This window comes from Micromys minutus, assembly GCF_963924665.1.
Source record: "Micromys minutus genome assembly, chromosome: 19".
Classification (NCBI taxonomy): Eukaryota; Metazoa; Chordata; class Mammalia; order Rodentia; family Muridae; genus Micromys; species Micromys minutus.
This window is the reverse complement of record NC_137954.1, coordinates 12,245,985-12,261,562: the sequence shown is the minus strand read 5'-3', so window position 1 is coordinate 12,261,562 and position 15,578 is coordinate 12,245,985. Positions and strand designations below refer to the sequence as shown.

At 38.5% G+C, this 15,578-nt stretch overlaps 1 protein-coding gene across 7 annotated transcripts in view; it reads left to right on the top strand.

Moving 5' to 3' along the window:
* RAPH1 (Ras association (RalGDS/AF-6) and pleckstrin homology domains 1) overlaps nucleotides 1-15,578 on the top strand; it is a 69,341-nt gene that overhangs the window by 40,341 nt on the left and 13,422 nt on the right. For 5 of the 7 annotated variants that reach the window (XR_013975446.1, XR_013975447.1, XM_080933474.1 and 2 more), the window contains exons 6-11: nucleotides 3,811-3,885; nucleotides 10,618-10,695; nucleotides 11,262-11,421; nucleotides 12,464-12,585; nucleotides 13,654-13,719; nucleotides 14,859-15,002. Coding sequence is in view for 5 of the 7 variants with exons in the window: in XM_080933474.1 (XP_080789600.1) it covers nucleotides 3,811-3,885; nucleotides 10,618-10,695; nucleotides 11,262-11,421; nucleotides 12,464-12,585; nucleotides 13,654-13,719; nucleotides 14,859-15,002 (645 nt within the window). In the remaining 2 variants the exon portion in view is untranslated. The remainder of the gene's footprint in view (nucleotides 1-3,810; nucleotides 3,886-10,617; nucleotides 10,696-11,261; nucleotides 11,422-12,463; nucleotides 12,586-13,653; nucleotides 13,720-14,858; nucleotides 15,003-15,578) is intronic. The other 2 variants (XM_080933476.1, XM_080933475.1) reach the window with 1 other exon arrangement.

The following is a 15,578-nucleotide window of genomic DNA, read 5'->3' as shown; positions in this document are numbered from 1 at the left end:
AGTAGTAAGGATCCATCTGTTCTTAATCTAGAGTTCTCATGGAAGTGATCAGTAGTTTGTTCAAAAAAAAAAAATCACCCCCGTCCAAAAAAAAAAAATAGTAGACTATGAATGGCCCAGAATTAAAGTATGCTGTGATGGTAACGTACTTGACAGGCAGCAACATGTGACTGCCTTCTTTACTCCAGGCTTGAATTTAGAGCCTAAAGGATGGCTGGATTGAGAGAGAAAACACATGAATGGAAAGAAAATGGAAACATGCAAGCCATGTTTTTGTGTGATTTTATTGTAGTGTGTGTGGGCATGTGTACCACAGTGTGCGGTTCAGAGGACAGCTTTGTGAAGTTGGCTTGTTCCTTCCACGTTTCCTGAGTTGTGGGGATCAGACTCGTGCTGTCAGACTTCCCACAGCAAGTGCTGTGCTGTCCCGCTGACCGGAGCATGCTCTGTTAACAAGCAGCATGCGCACCATGGCTGTTAATGGCACACCTCAGCTCTCCGCTGAGAGGCTCGATTCCTCTTCCTTCTGCCAGGAGTGCATAGCTAGCTGATACGAGAGAGGGAAATAGGTAATGTTGGTGTTTATTTGAAAGAAGACGTATTTCAGCTCTGGTTTCTAGGTGCCATGCCTCCTGTTACACGCACCTGTAATTTAAATAGAAGCAACATGGATTTGCCCTCCTTTAAAAGGCCCTGACAATCTGCTTTTCTAGTTTTTTCTGTTGTTCAGTAAAACTTTCAGCCCAAATAATTATTATCCTTTCAGACTATTGCCTCCATTAGCAAAGTACAGTTCAGTAGTATTTTCGTGTCATTTTCATTATTTATATTAATAACTAAAAATCACTATGATGTTTAATATATACCTGGATCAAGTCTCCCTGACCTCAAAATGCAAACTGTGTCTTTTTAAAAATTATTTTATATGTATGGGTGTTTCGTCTGCATGTGTGTCTGTGCACCACGTGCATGCCTGGTGCCTGTGGAGGCTGAAAGAAGGCCTCAGTTCCCCTAGGACTGGAGTTACAGTAGTTGTGAGCTACTACATGGATGCTGGAAATCCAACCTGGGTTCTCTGGAAGAACAGCTAGTGCTCTTAACTGCTGAGCCATCTGTCTAATCCTCATGTCTTTTATTTATGTGTGTGTGTGTATGTGTGTGTGTGCGTGTGTGTGTGTGTGTGTGTGTGTGTGAGAGTGCCACACTGTCTGTGTATTCCAGTCAGTTCTGTCCGTGGATATCTTGCCGTGGGAGTACTGGAATTACAGACGGGCACCACCACCTCTAGCCTTGTACACGGATTTCAGAGATTAAACCTGTATGAACAGCAAGCACTTTCACCTGCTGAGCCATCTGGTCCCCTAGATCTGTTTCTTAAGCAGCCACCAAAATATTCTGAAAACCAGGTGGATGGTGTGAAGCAATTTTTTTTTCTTTCTCCCTTTTTTTCTTTCTGTTATTTTTCTAGACAGAGTACTTCTGTGTACCCTTGGCTGTCCTGGAAGTCACTCTGTAGTCCAGGCTGGTCTTGAACTCCAAGATCCACCTGCCTCTGCCTCCTGAGTGCTGGGATTAAAGGCATGGACCTTTAATCTTGAAATCCAAGGCTAGCAAATTATCACCCACCACCAAGCTCAGGGACCTGGGTGTGACCCCCTCAGTGTACACATGGTGAAGGAGAGAACTGGTTTTTTCAAGTTACCTGCTGACTTCTACACTGTACAACATGCACACACACACATGTCATAGAGGCACCAGGATTTTTTTAAACTTGAAATGCGATTATATGAATATTGATATTCCATTATTTGGGGCTCTTTCTGGAAAAGTAACCTTTGTAAGATAAATTGGGATATGTTTTCAAGAAATTATTTTCTTGGGCTGGAAAAATGGCTCAGGAGATTTAAAAAAAAAAAAAAGAAAAAAAAAAAAGAACACCTCTTGTGTAGAGTTTGGATGCCCAGGACAAGTTGGATGCCAAAGGCCAAGTGGGAGTGGTTCCCTGCCTGCAATCCCAGCCACTGGGACAGAAAGGGTCACAATAAACTAGCTAGATAGACCTGACGCGTCTACACAGTGGAGAATAACTGAGAAACACACCAACATCAACTCTGGCCTGCACAGGCACATACATGTAATTACCACATACACATACACCCACCCACATGTGGGGATACAGGCACATACCACACACAGATTACTTTTTCCAAATTCATGCTGTCTTACACATTTGTGTAAAATATTTTTTCTTGTGTATAAATGGCAATGAGTAATGGCGTCAGCAATAATAGCTTTAAATTTATTTTCTAGTCTTTATACTTCTGTGGTCTCTCTGGTCTGGGCTGAGTAGTAAAAACTAAATTTGAGTTTTCAGAAATGTCTGCCTGACTACTGTTTGGTGGATGAGATAACTGGACTTTATCTTTTGCTGTCACATAAAGATAAATGAGGGCCTAGGAATAATTTTCCCAGTTCTTAATGTTTGACCTTTTTGTGAAGATCATAAGGAATACCCCCAACACACACCATTAGATTTCTCTCTGTAGTTTGGAGAGGATGAGAGGGGCTGCTTATATAGGTTTATCCTGAGCTGAAGCCAACTTCAGCAGTGCAGAGAAGTGCCACATAAAGACTCAACAGTAGATCAGTGCTTCCGTCTTTAGTGTGCGTCATCTATACGGACTTTTTGGAAGTGTCTACTGCTCTTGCACTGGGCTTTATCTCCAAAACACTTGTAAAAGTAATGTGATGTAGTTAGATATGTAAAATATACCATTAAGGAACACTTTGATACAATACCTTCCATTCAGCATTCATTGCTTTCAATGGGGATATATTAAGCACTAATTTAAATTTGTTAAGGTATAGGCAAGTTCAGATGTTACACATATCAAAATAGTTGCAGTTTAAGGGTTAAATACAATACACATATATACACTTGCATTACAATGTGCTATTTAAGTTATAAAGAGGGCCTTGAGAGGTAGGTAAGTTGTTAAGACCGTATACTACTCCAAAGAACCTGAGGTCAGTCTGCAGTGCTCATCCCTGGTGGCTACACCTGCCTGCATGTGCACACACAGACACACACTCATATAGTCTAAAATAAAATGGATGTTTTTTAAGTTATTAAGAAGGTATAATTAGTAGTTAGGAACTACATTCTGTGCATCATTGCTAGGGAGAGATATTAAATCACTTCAGTCAGGAACAGATATTCACTGTTTATTTTCTGTGAAAGTCTTTCCTTTGCAACACCGTCCTGTAATGAAAGGATTAATAAACTTTTACTGGGAACAAAATATCAGGCAAAATACATATGCATGTTTTTCTTCTTGGTGTGGCTTTTATTGAATTGATGAGAAATGGTTTCTATTTTTTACGATGTTTGTATTCTAATCAGAATTTACTGCTTAAATCTCTATAAATCTTACAGATTTTTAATACGAAGAACTATATTTACTCATTGGCCTTCGACATGGTTTTATCTGTGCTTTCTGCACAGCACTCTAACCACTAGTGTGTAAGCCAGACTAGCTTTATGACTGCATGCATTACTCAGAACCCCAGCGATCAGCTAGTTACCTGTAACATAACCCAGGGCAGAGGTGGGGTTTTTACCTTTTACCTCCTTTTCAGTTGTTGGTGCTGGTTTGGTTTTTGGTTTTTTGTTTTTTTTTTTTTTAAATTCATAAAAATAGATGTGAAATATTTATAGAATCATTCTTGCTCTGTTTTATTTTAAAACACATAAAGCCTCCACTGACTTCTCTTCTTGCCTTTTTTTGTTTTTCTCTCTTCCTGCACAAGCACTCCTATCTGGACAGGGAAACCTCCCTTCTTCTGAGAAACATTGCGGGAAAACCTTCCCACTTGCTGACCAAGGTGATGCCACTGTTCCACATGCATGTAACTGTACTGCCTGTAGACAGAATATTGCCTCTGGTTGTACTTGCATTCTTTGTACCCCTTTCTAAGAGTAGTGCCGTTGTCTTTGATAAGGGTGCTGTTTCTCTTGCTGCAAGTAACTGTCTTCTTAATCTAATGAATGTTAATATTCAGAGCCAAATATGTTTAATAATTTCACTTGATTTTGACTTCTATAGATGCCTAGCATTCCAAGTGTGTTGCACTTTTTCTAGCTTAATTTTCTATTGCATTTCAAAGCCTAAAATTATTGCTTTAATTTAACTTTTGCTATTAATGGTTTTATGCTGTAAGTTTCTTTTGCAAGCTTTGCAGTCTCTGCTCACATTATTACCTCTAGTTTAACTACAGCATTGACTTTCATAGACAGAATTGTTATTTATATTCACTTAGTCTTACTGGTAGAAGAGATCACAATTTGAATTTCTTGGTTTTTTTTTTTTTTACCCTCAATTTGATCCAGTTCAACTGGATTTTTCTGGGATATTGTTTTAACTTAAAATTTTTTATTCTTGTTAACAAGGTAACAATAATCAGAGCTGAATTTCTTTTTTTTTTAATTAATTAATTTATTTATTTATTTATTTATTTTATGTATGTGAGTACACTGTTGCTGTCTTCAGACACACCAGAAGAGGGCATTGGATCCCATGATGATGGTTGTGAGCCACCATGTAGTTGCTGGGACTTGAACTCAGGACCTCTGGAAGAGCAGTCAGTGCTCTTAACCACTGAGCCATCTCTCCAGCCCCAGAGCTGAATTTCTTAATCATTGTCTTAATCATTATCTTATTTAAATAGCTCAATGTTAAGTTCAAGAATGCCAGACTTGCTTATAGTTTCTGAAGAATAAACAATTTAGAAGCTACTTATGTTATTATATCTGAGAGGGTTTTTTTCTTTCATTATTCATAGCATAATGTTAGAAGATATGCTTAATGACTAAAAGCAAAATCTCTGAGAAGCAGCTCAAAGAAAAAGACTTGTCAACAGAAGGAGCAGTGAGACCACTTCTTCCCCAGTCTGCTTTCTAATCAACCCCATAGTCAGAGAGCCGTAGGTCCGCATCAGAAGGAAATCCATTCAGGTTTGGGCTTTATGCTTTCTAGCCTGAGAGACAACCTCATAGCTTAACTAGGCTCTGTTCTAGAAGAGGGTACGAGCCCTTGCGATGTCCACTGTCCTTGCTCCTTTCAATTCCAGGTAGTTGATAGCTGCTAAGGTTTTCTGAACATTTTCCTTACTAACACTTGAGTCCTGAGAGATCCCCTCACCCATCATCTCCCTGAGGCCCCACAATGTAGACACATTTTCTTTTTGCACTTAGGGTTGAGCATTCTGATCACCTGTCACTTAGTGTCTCAAACCTGTAATGAGCCTGTTGTGGTCCTCAGTCTACGTCATAGAGCAGTCTCAGTGCTTACCCAACCCAACCCCGAGTTGTTTCTAAACCTGCCCTCCATCTGTTTGTTACACTGTTTGCAGATTAAGTTTCACATTTGACCACTTCTCTTGCCTGTTTTTCTGGTAATCTCTATTGACCCTTGTACTATGAATGGAATTAGTACACAACGCTATAAATTGGACATATTGCTTAGGGAACACATAGTCTCTTATGGTGACAAAATAGCCAGGCATTGTGGTATACACCTGTAATCTAGCACTTGGTGGATAAAGGCAATTGGATCATTTCATCTTGGCTATACAATTAAATTAAGGCCAACCTGGGACTATAGGAGATCCTGTCCTCAAAAATTAAATGTTATATGTGTGTGTGTGTGTTTACACATGTACATAATATATATACATATATCTGATATACACACATATCTGTATCTATATATACAAATGTAAACATAACTAAATTATGTTAAGTGCTATGAAGGAAACAGGCATGGAGAATACTGAAGATAGGATGGCATCATGGAAGAGGTTGCAGATATTCCTAAGCAACCCACACCACAGAGCTTCTCAGATGAACCCTACTCTGACTGTTGTTGTTGCCTCTCTATCAAAGCACCTGGCTCTTGTGAACTATGTGCCCTTCCCTCTTTGGTGCTGAGTATTGAACTCAGAACATTTCATATACCCAACGTATTCCATGTCATTGAACTGTTCCTTTTAGTCCCAAGTATATGTACCTCTGACTACCAACCTTTAGAGCAATCTGGCTTTCTACTTTAAATAAAGCTTAGTATCCCAGTTCCCAACCTCCAGATGTCTGCTAATATTTAAGAACAATGTTAGGGGGCTGGAGAGATGGCTCAGCAATAAAGAGCACTGACTACTTCTCCAGAGAATCCAGATTTCAAATCCCATCACCCACATGAAAGCTCACTGTGGCTCTAACATGCATTCAGGCAAAACACCAATGCACATAAAATTTAAGAAACAGGTTAGTTGTAACCATCATTTTCTTGGCTTCTGAAAAGATGCTAAACTGCTTTTACATTATGTCTTTAACAAACATTTTTATTTTTTTGGTACCACAAAAGCTAAGACTATAAACTATTAAGGACAATAGAAATCGGTTGTGATATAACAAATGTGTAGTTAAGCACTTAATAAATATGTGTACAATCGTAGGAAGCCAGTAATTTTTGTGAGTCTGAGTTGTTACAGTGGTTCTAATAATCATACAAGTCTTGTATTTTTGTAGAAATTTAAGTTAGATATCATATACAATATAACTCTGGTTTAGCAACCTTTAGATATTTAATTATTAGTTCTCTTAATGAGAGTTTAATATAATTTTATGATTTCTTCAGAGAAACAGTTAACTATAATTCCTCTGATTCTATGCCGAATTATATAGCAGAGCCTCCAATAAATATTAGATTATCACTTCAAGTTCTCTTTGAGTTAATTTGTTACTTTAAAATTTTTGCAGTCTATGAAATTTTTCCAAGGAAACTGCAAACCATTCTTTAGCACCTTGTTTTCATTGTTTGCTCTGAGCCTATAATCTGTTTCTCAGATGCAGTCATTCATACCCTCTCTCAGCCCCTGGGACTGTCTGAGTACTGATATTCTAATGTTTATACCCCAGAGAACGTTGCTACCCAGCGTTGGTTTTCATTTAATCATAAGATCTTTACCCAGTTTTTGTCCTATTTGCAAATTTGAGGAGGGTTGGCATTTGATGGTTATTGATAGCCACACAGGAGTTTTTCCAGTAGAAAATGGGTTGTCTCTTGCTCTTTTAAGAGAAGGAGGAGAGAAAGTTGTTTTTATGTAAGTGAGGTGTCTCTTACTATGTCTGGGGTAACTGCGAGACAACACGAAGAAAGGGTTAGTGTACAGAGATCACGGGCAGAAGACTGCAGATTGGAGCTGTCGGCAGAGAACGATCAGGGGAAGCTTTGTCCTTTGCATTGGTGAGCGTGGGTTAGCACTGCCCTGAAGAATTAGCTACTGAAAGCCTTCCTTATATCGTCCACATACATCAACACAGACTTAGTGATCTGTCTCCTACACAACACAAAGAATGTAAGGTGGTTTCCTTTTTCCTAATATTACTATTGTTAAAGAAAAACAAAAAAGCAAGCTGTGATTTAAGTAGAAAATACAAATAGAACTCACAGAAGGAGAGCTTGGGGACCCACAGGAAGTGTGTGGCATGCAGTTTGATTCTTTTTATTTACAGCGTTGTTTCCAGTAATGATACTCAGATCTCACTGTAACCAGATTTATTTCTTCAGAAATTTTGTAGAAAGATTATTCTTGCATTAAGCTAGAGAACAGACTAAAATTTACCTATCTTGGATTTAAGCAGCTAGCTCTGAAATTTGATATTAACTTTTATAGACCAGTTTATAAGGACCAAAGATGAAGCCCAGTGGTAGCTACTTGCTTATTATATGCAAGGCCCTGAAAACAATTTTTAAAATGAAATTATATTGACCAATTTTTATAGCTAAAAGAAAAGCTAGACTTGAATTTATCAGGAGAGCTAGCTCTTCCTGTTTTGTGTTTAAAAAATGACTCCTTGATGTGTACGAAGTATAATTGATTAAACGTATGTTAACTGGTTTCCCAGTTCTCTCACTGGTCAGTACTTCAGTGTGTGGAGCAGGAGCTGATCATTAGCTTAATTAATTAAGCTAAACCTGTCACTGGATTTGACAAACAGTGGTATCCTAAGATATAAAAATGGCATTAGAAAAACACTGTTACTGTATTTGTAACTCATCAAAGTATGGTATTTGTTTATTTTATATATAGATTCATTCTTAGGGCAGGTTTAACATCTACTGTACTATGACAAACAGTAATCACATTGCCCTGAAAGGTCTGTGCAGTCTGCCTAATAAAGCCTGGCTTCCTTCTTAGCCCCTGACTCTTTTTACTACCCTTTCCAGAGCATAGTAGAGTTGCAATTAATCATATAGTATGTAACTTTTATAGATTGAATTCTTTTACTTATTAATATGTAGATCCACAGTGCCCATTTTCATTTCTTTTTAGTGCTGAATAATATTTAGTTGCCAGGATGCACCAAAATGTATCTATTCACTTACTAGAGGAAATCATTGCTACGTCCATGTTTGGCTGATTCTGAATAAAGCATCCATAAGCATCTATGTGCAGGTTTTTGTAGACAGTTTGCAGCTGATCTGAGTGAGCACTAGAAGCATGACTACTGGACCATATGGCAGTAATGCTTGGAAGTTTGTGAGAATCAGCCAAATTACCTCCAAAGTGGCTGAATTATTTTACATTCTCACTAGCTGTGTGCCATAGTTCTACATCCTCACCAGCATTTGGTGCTGGTGTGTTGGATTTGGGGCATAGTAGATGTATGGGATCTTGTTCATTTAACTTGCACTTTCTGGGTGATAAGAACTATTGATCATCATTTCATGTTTCCTGAAGAGGTAGCTTAGTGGTTAAGAGTTGTTGCTGTTCCAAAGGACCCAGGTTCTATTCCCAGCACACACATAGTGGCTCAAATCACCTGCAATTTCAGTTCCAAGGAACCTCGAGTCCTCTTTTGAACTCTGCAGGCACTACACACACGTGGTGCACATACATGTATGTATACAAGTCAAATATATGTACACATAGAGTAAAATACTGGCAAATTTATTTTTAAATATTTTACTTTTAGAAGTTTGTGCTTATATTTCAAATATATAAAGCATTGATTATAATGCTTTCTCCCTAATAAACTTTAAATTTAGTTTTCAGAGATGTACATAAAATGTGTAAGAGAATAAATTTATAAAAAACAATTTTACATTAAAATTAATCTACATATTTTATGACGCTGTTTATTTGTTTAAAGGTTATATAATCTTTTAGTCAGAGGAATATGTCTTTAATAGCACAAGAACTAAGTATTAGTTCTCTTCATTATTAAGATAAAGTCCTTTGTTCTTTGGCTGTTGGGTTTGCAGACAGTGTTTCCAGGCCTTGGTCAGTCTGTTAATTCAGTGGCTCCATTCATTGAAGGGGATCCAGTTTCTGGCACATAAGCCTTTCCCTGCCCCCGTCTCTCAAGTCCATGGGACAGTAACTTAAGCTTGCAAGGAGAGGCAGCATAGTAGGAAATGGAAAGAGAAGAAAGCTTTCAGAATTTTGGTGAACAGGGGGAAAAAATCAGTAAATACATTTAGCTTTTTTTCCCCCTTAACCTGGAAGTGTTAGCATTTTTTTGAAAACTAATACATGGATTGTGGCTTTTCATGCACAATCCAGAGAGGATAAAATATGGCTGATATAACTAGGTTTTCCTTTGTTTTTGTTTTTTAGAGGGATGCGTACTAAAGGATTATAGGAGATGGTAATTATATAGATATTTTAATGTTTTGTATTCAGAAATAGAAAATAATTCTTTATAAACAGAAGCTTACTTAAACGAGTTTTTATTTTTTTTAATTGGAAATTACAGCTACAGTGTTTATTATGGCCTATTGCTGGAACTTACCAGTAAGTACTAGTATTGAATACTGTATTCTGTTAGAAAAATGGATGACGATTTATTTTTGGTTCTTTAATTTTTACTGTTGTTTATAATCTTAGGTTTTCAGAGTGGAATTACTTACAGTTGTTATTTGTAAAGTTATACTTAGCACTTAAAAACGACTTATTAACAGATTAATTAATTTTAATTTACTGACATGATTGTATTGCATAATTCTCCAAATCAGCAAAACTTAAAATATAAGGCAGCCTCTTGTTTATATTAGCATATTGATAAGAATTAATGTTTGTACATATACTTTTTGTTAAGGGCTTTATATTATTACAACTAAGTAGATTGGTTTTGGTGTATATATATTTCCAAAGATCTTAAATTTCCAATGTAGCGAAACAAAACAGTGTGTGGAAATCTTGCATGACATCTGGAGGGAGTCTGTTGAAAGCTGTGTGAGTGTGGCAAATGGGCAAACAGGAGGGGCCCATCTGCACTGTCGCCCCAAACCCAGAGCTTGAAAGTTGTTTGCTTTATGTTGACAGAATCAAAGTTAATTCATTACATCGAAGGTTCCTTTCTTTTTCTCTAGAACATAGGAGCTAATCCTGTTGCTGAACCTGTGCTCTCTTCTAATAGCTTGTCTGTTTCATCTTGTGAACAGGGCCATACATGTTCTTACTGAAATTCAGTACTAGCCTCATAGGGGTGAAGCCTTCGCTGGCGTCCTTACCCTCTGAGCAGCAGTTTATCTGAAATCTTTGTGTTTGCAGGAAGAACAGGCAGCAAAACTGAAAGCTGAGAAGATCCGAGTTGCTCTGGAGAAAATTAAAGAGGCTCAAGTGAAAAAGGTGACTTGTGGCTCTTTGCTGGGTTTGAAGTATTTACCTTAGTTTTTCTGTCCTGTTTTGCTTTATGAAAAATTTTCTTGTTTAGATATAATGTTTCTGGACCTTATGGAAAACTGTGTTCTTCCTAATGTCTTTTCACATGTGGGTTGTGTGTGTGGTGCTTTAAGAAAGGAAGCCTTTGTTTCTAGACAGGTCCTGGGATGCTTAACTCAGGAGGCCACTGTGTACTCACAACTGATGTATATGATCACTCTGATATTGTAAAGGTTTCACACCTGATCTATACGATCACTCTGATATTGTAAAGGTTTCTTGCTACTTTCAAAACAAACAAAAATCAGTAAGACAGATTCATCTTAGCACAATAATCATATATTAAAGGGCTTAAAACATATTTAGGTAGGTTTCTTGATATTCAGATTTTACCTGTAATAATAGTGTCAGAATAGTCATATTTTTAATTTATATTTAAAGACATGAGTCAGAATGCTATTTAATATTTGAAAAATGCTTTTCTAGAATGCCACTTTTTACGTTACAATATAATTGATTTTTACCTGCTACAGCTGGTGATCAGGGTCCACATGTCTGACGACAGTTCTAAAACAATGATGGTGGATGAGAGACAGACAGTGAGACAAGTGCTGGACAACCTGATGGACAAATCTCACTGTGGCTACAGTCTAGACTGGTCGCTGGTGGAGACCATTTCCGAGCTACAAATGGGTTAGTAATGCCGCTGCTCCAACTGCCTATTAGCATCTGTGTGATCCAAACCTTCACCCTGCTGGAGACCCTGAGACATCTGTGCTTTCTTCCTGTAAAGTCATCAGGCACTTTATCTTTTTAAAATCTTGCTTTATGACGTTTTTCCTAGTGTATCTGCAGCGTTCTTTGAATAAAAGATGAGTTCCAATTCACACCATATTGTTTTAAATGATTAAAGCAACATTTTTAACAATAACAGATGCCTTCCTTTGGAATAAGAGTTCCATAAATTTATTTAAAAACATTATTAAAGATTTTTACACTTTTATTTATTTTATGTATCTGCATGTATGTATGTGTGTCATGTGCATGGAGAAGTCACAAGAGTGTCATATCCTCAGGCACTTCAGTTACAGATGGTTGTGAGTTAGTTGATTGTGGTGCTGAGAACCGAACCTGGATCCTCTATAAAAACAGCAAGAGTTCTTGGTGCTAAGCCCAGCACTGTGATTTCCTAGGTTGTGTGCAGAAGTCTTTAAGAAAAAACAAAGCACATCAACAAATTTGTTTCAAAGAACACTTTTAACATATGTTCAGTATTATTTCATGTGTGTGTTTTAATGTGACACACACCACCACCACCTTGAACCCATGTTTAAAGAAAAGAGCTCAGTCACAGAAACATGCATCAATAATTCCAGCACTGTATGTGGGATGGTCCTGTCTGGCATCAGTGGGAAGAGAGCCCCTTGGTCCTGTGAAGGCTCCGCCCCAGTGTAGGGGAATGCCAGAGCAGGGTGGCAGGCATAGAAGCAGGGGGAGGGGAGAGGGGATAACATTTGAAATGTAAATAAAGAAACTATCCAATAAAAAACCTAATTCCAGCACCAGGGAGACTGAATGGTGGTCCTCATGCTCAGTGAGAGGCTGTTTAAATGTCACGTGGAAAGCGACTGACTTCTACACTCACAGAGACTCTGTGATTCTAATGTGTTTTATCTTGCCTTTCGTGTAATTTGGATGTATACTAACAAAAGGCTGGTATTTGATTTTGGGACAGAAAGAATCTTTGAAGACCATGAAAACTTGGTTGAAAATCTTCTTAATTGGACAAGAGACAGCCAAAATAAGCTTCTATTTATGGAACGCATAGAAAAATATGCACTTTTTAAAAACCCCCAGGTAAGACTGCATAATTTATGAGTGCTGAGTCAGTAGGGTTAAAAGTCTGACAGCCACAGGATTGGCCATTGTAGCTGCAAACCCGTGTGTTTTGGGACCAGGAGCTGGGTCTCAGAGAAGTTTCCAGCCCTACATGGGGGTAAACTTTGGTAAAAAGAAAAATAGTTCCAGGGGGTTGCTAGGTTTCTCCTGTGTGAATCCAGAGCTTGTTGAGCCCAGCAGTTCATTAACAGTTGAGGGTCTCATCTCACCAAAGCAACCCAGGGGGCTTAGATAGCTAATTCTTTATTTTAATTTCTTTGCTGATTTACATAATGCCTTACTTACATCTTTTATCATGCCAATATAGTGTTTCACCAAACCTGTGCCTGTCTAAAATCAGCCTCTGAAGTAATGTGTTTCATTATAGCATTTCCAGATGTACTTTATTCTTGCTTGTCATCCACTCCTATTGGTCCACTTCCTTCCCAGTAGGTCAGGATTCGTCTGTCTGTATCCTCAGACCTCACTGCAGTCCTTTAATGAAGAGCGTGTGTTTAGGAATGCCAAAAGATCTTTTTGTAGAACACCAAAAGAATAGTTATACTAATGACTGCGGTTCAGATTTTAATTAAACTAAGCAAATGAGATTACTGTTAAATCAAAGCCAGGATATGAATCGTTACCTGGAACACCCTACTCCGTCCACTGCAGAACTGTGCTGGCTTACCATATCTCAGGAAATCATTCCTTATTTCTTCTACTTCTTAATTTGTAATGCTTTGGGGCATTTTTATGTAACTAGTTAAATATTTCAGAATACTTGCTGTTGCATATATTGTTACATTGGCATGTGAAGGAGGGCATTCTATGGAGTGTTTATTTCATAGCAAGATGGAGGTGAGCACAGAACATTCTCATGGAGACAGCTTTCTGCAGGAGGACTCTCCTCGCTAGACTAGCAAAACCGAACTTGGTGATTATTGTCTGGAACAAATGCCGTATGCATTTACTTCACAGGAATAGCGGAGGAGTGAGTTTATCCTGTAATTTTCATTTCATTGTTTTGTTTTGTTTTGTTTTGTTTAGAATTATCTTCTAGGGAAGAAGGAAACCGTTGAGATGGCAGATAGAAACAAAGAAGTGCTCTTAGAGGTATGACTCTTCACCTCCGAAGTCGACTTCCAGTGTTTTGTGTCTCCCTGTTGAGCTCCTAAAAAAAATCTCTTCCTAAATAATCTTTTTGCCAACCCATAGTTCAGAGCATTAGAAAGAGCAATGCCCTGGAGAGATGGCTCAGTGGTTAAGAGCACTAGCTGCTCTTCCAGAGGTCCTGAGTTCAATTCCCAGCAACCACATGGTGGCTCACAACCATCTGTAATGAGATCTGATGCCTTCTTCTGGTCTGTCTGAAGACAGCTGCAGTGTATTTATATATAATAAATAAATAAATCCTTTAAAAAATATTTATTAAAAAAAAAAAAAAGAAAGAGCAATGCCTTTTAGGGATTGCAAGACAGGAGGAAGAGATGTGACTGTGCTGGCCATATCGGCTCTTCCGGGGCAGGAGACAGCTCAGTCAGCAGTGTGCACTGAGCAAGCATATGACCTGAGTCATAGCCCCTGCCACCCACAGAAAAGCCAGGCACTTCGCTGGAGTTCACCAACCAACCAACCTGCCACTGAGCTTCAATGACAGATCATGTCTCAACAGCTAAGGTGGAGGGCAGCAGAGGAAGACACCTGATATCAGCCTTTAGCTTCCACACAGGAGCATGCGCACAGTACACACACCACAGAGAAAAGAAATGGAATTCAGTACATACAACTCAGCTGAGTTCATAGGAAAATACTCTGTCGTCATGACAGACATTGTATGCTGTGGTGTGTGTAATCACATGCAGCGTTACACATCCCTAACTGCAGACATGGCAGAGGAGATTGCCTGGGTCCTCTTCTCTCTGCCTTAGCCCCTCGGCACCTGCAGCCAGCCCAGCTTCTTATGTAGGTGGAGGGATTCAAACTGAGGTCCTCATTGCTAGCACAGTAGACACTCTTAGCCACTGAGCCATTCCCCAGCCCCATGACTCACATTTGTATTAAACTTCAGGATTGCCACAGTACTTCTAAAGTAAACTTAAACTGTTTAGAATAAACAGTTCTTTCGGAAAGCTAGTGTGGCTTTAATACAAAACTATTTTGTTTGGCTACTGTTATGCGTCTCACAGAAATAAATAATCCATTTTTCTGAAAATATAGGAATCATAAATGTTTCCAAATGATTTTTTTTTAAGGAATGTTTTTGTGGAAGTTCCGTAACTGTCCCAGAAATTGAAGGAGTCCTTTGGCTGAAAGATGATGGCAAGAAGTCCTGGAAAAAGCGTTATTTTCTCTTGCGAGCTTCTGGTATCTACTATGTCCCTAAAGGAAAAGCAAAGGTATGTCCCTGCTCTGTCCTTCCACACTTTCCACGTTATGCTAGCTGCTTTTACTTCGTAGCAAAAGTACCATTTTACCTGTGTAAGACACACAGAAGATGGTTTCATTTATTAATCTGTTGTAAAGAGGAGGAAGCTAAATACTGTTCTTTTCTCTGATCATTAGTTGGGTTCAACTCAATTCTATACTATTTCCCCATTTAGATGGTGGTTGTAGTTGCTGTTAAAAGAGGATCTTATTCGTGTAGCTTATCCAGTGGGGTCTCAAACTCACTCTGTAGCTTAGGATGACCTTGAATTCCTGATCCTCTTGACTTCCCCTCTTCCAAGTCCTGAATGCTGGGGTTACTTGTATGCGTGACCACAACCAGCTAAACAGCTTTGTTATCTGGGGCAGGGACAGGTCTTGCTGGAGTCATGGGGAATGGCTTTCTAGGACCACGTCAACTTCAGTCTTGTGCGGTGTTTTACTGAAGTACAAGCTGCTGTTTGTGCTTGCTTGGGTTCAGAGTTGTTCTAAACATTTACAGGATCACCCTAGCCCTAAAGACAATGAGCGTAAGTTGTTGCCTCTGA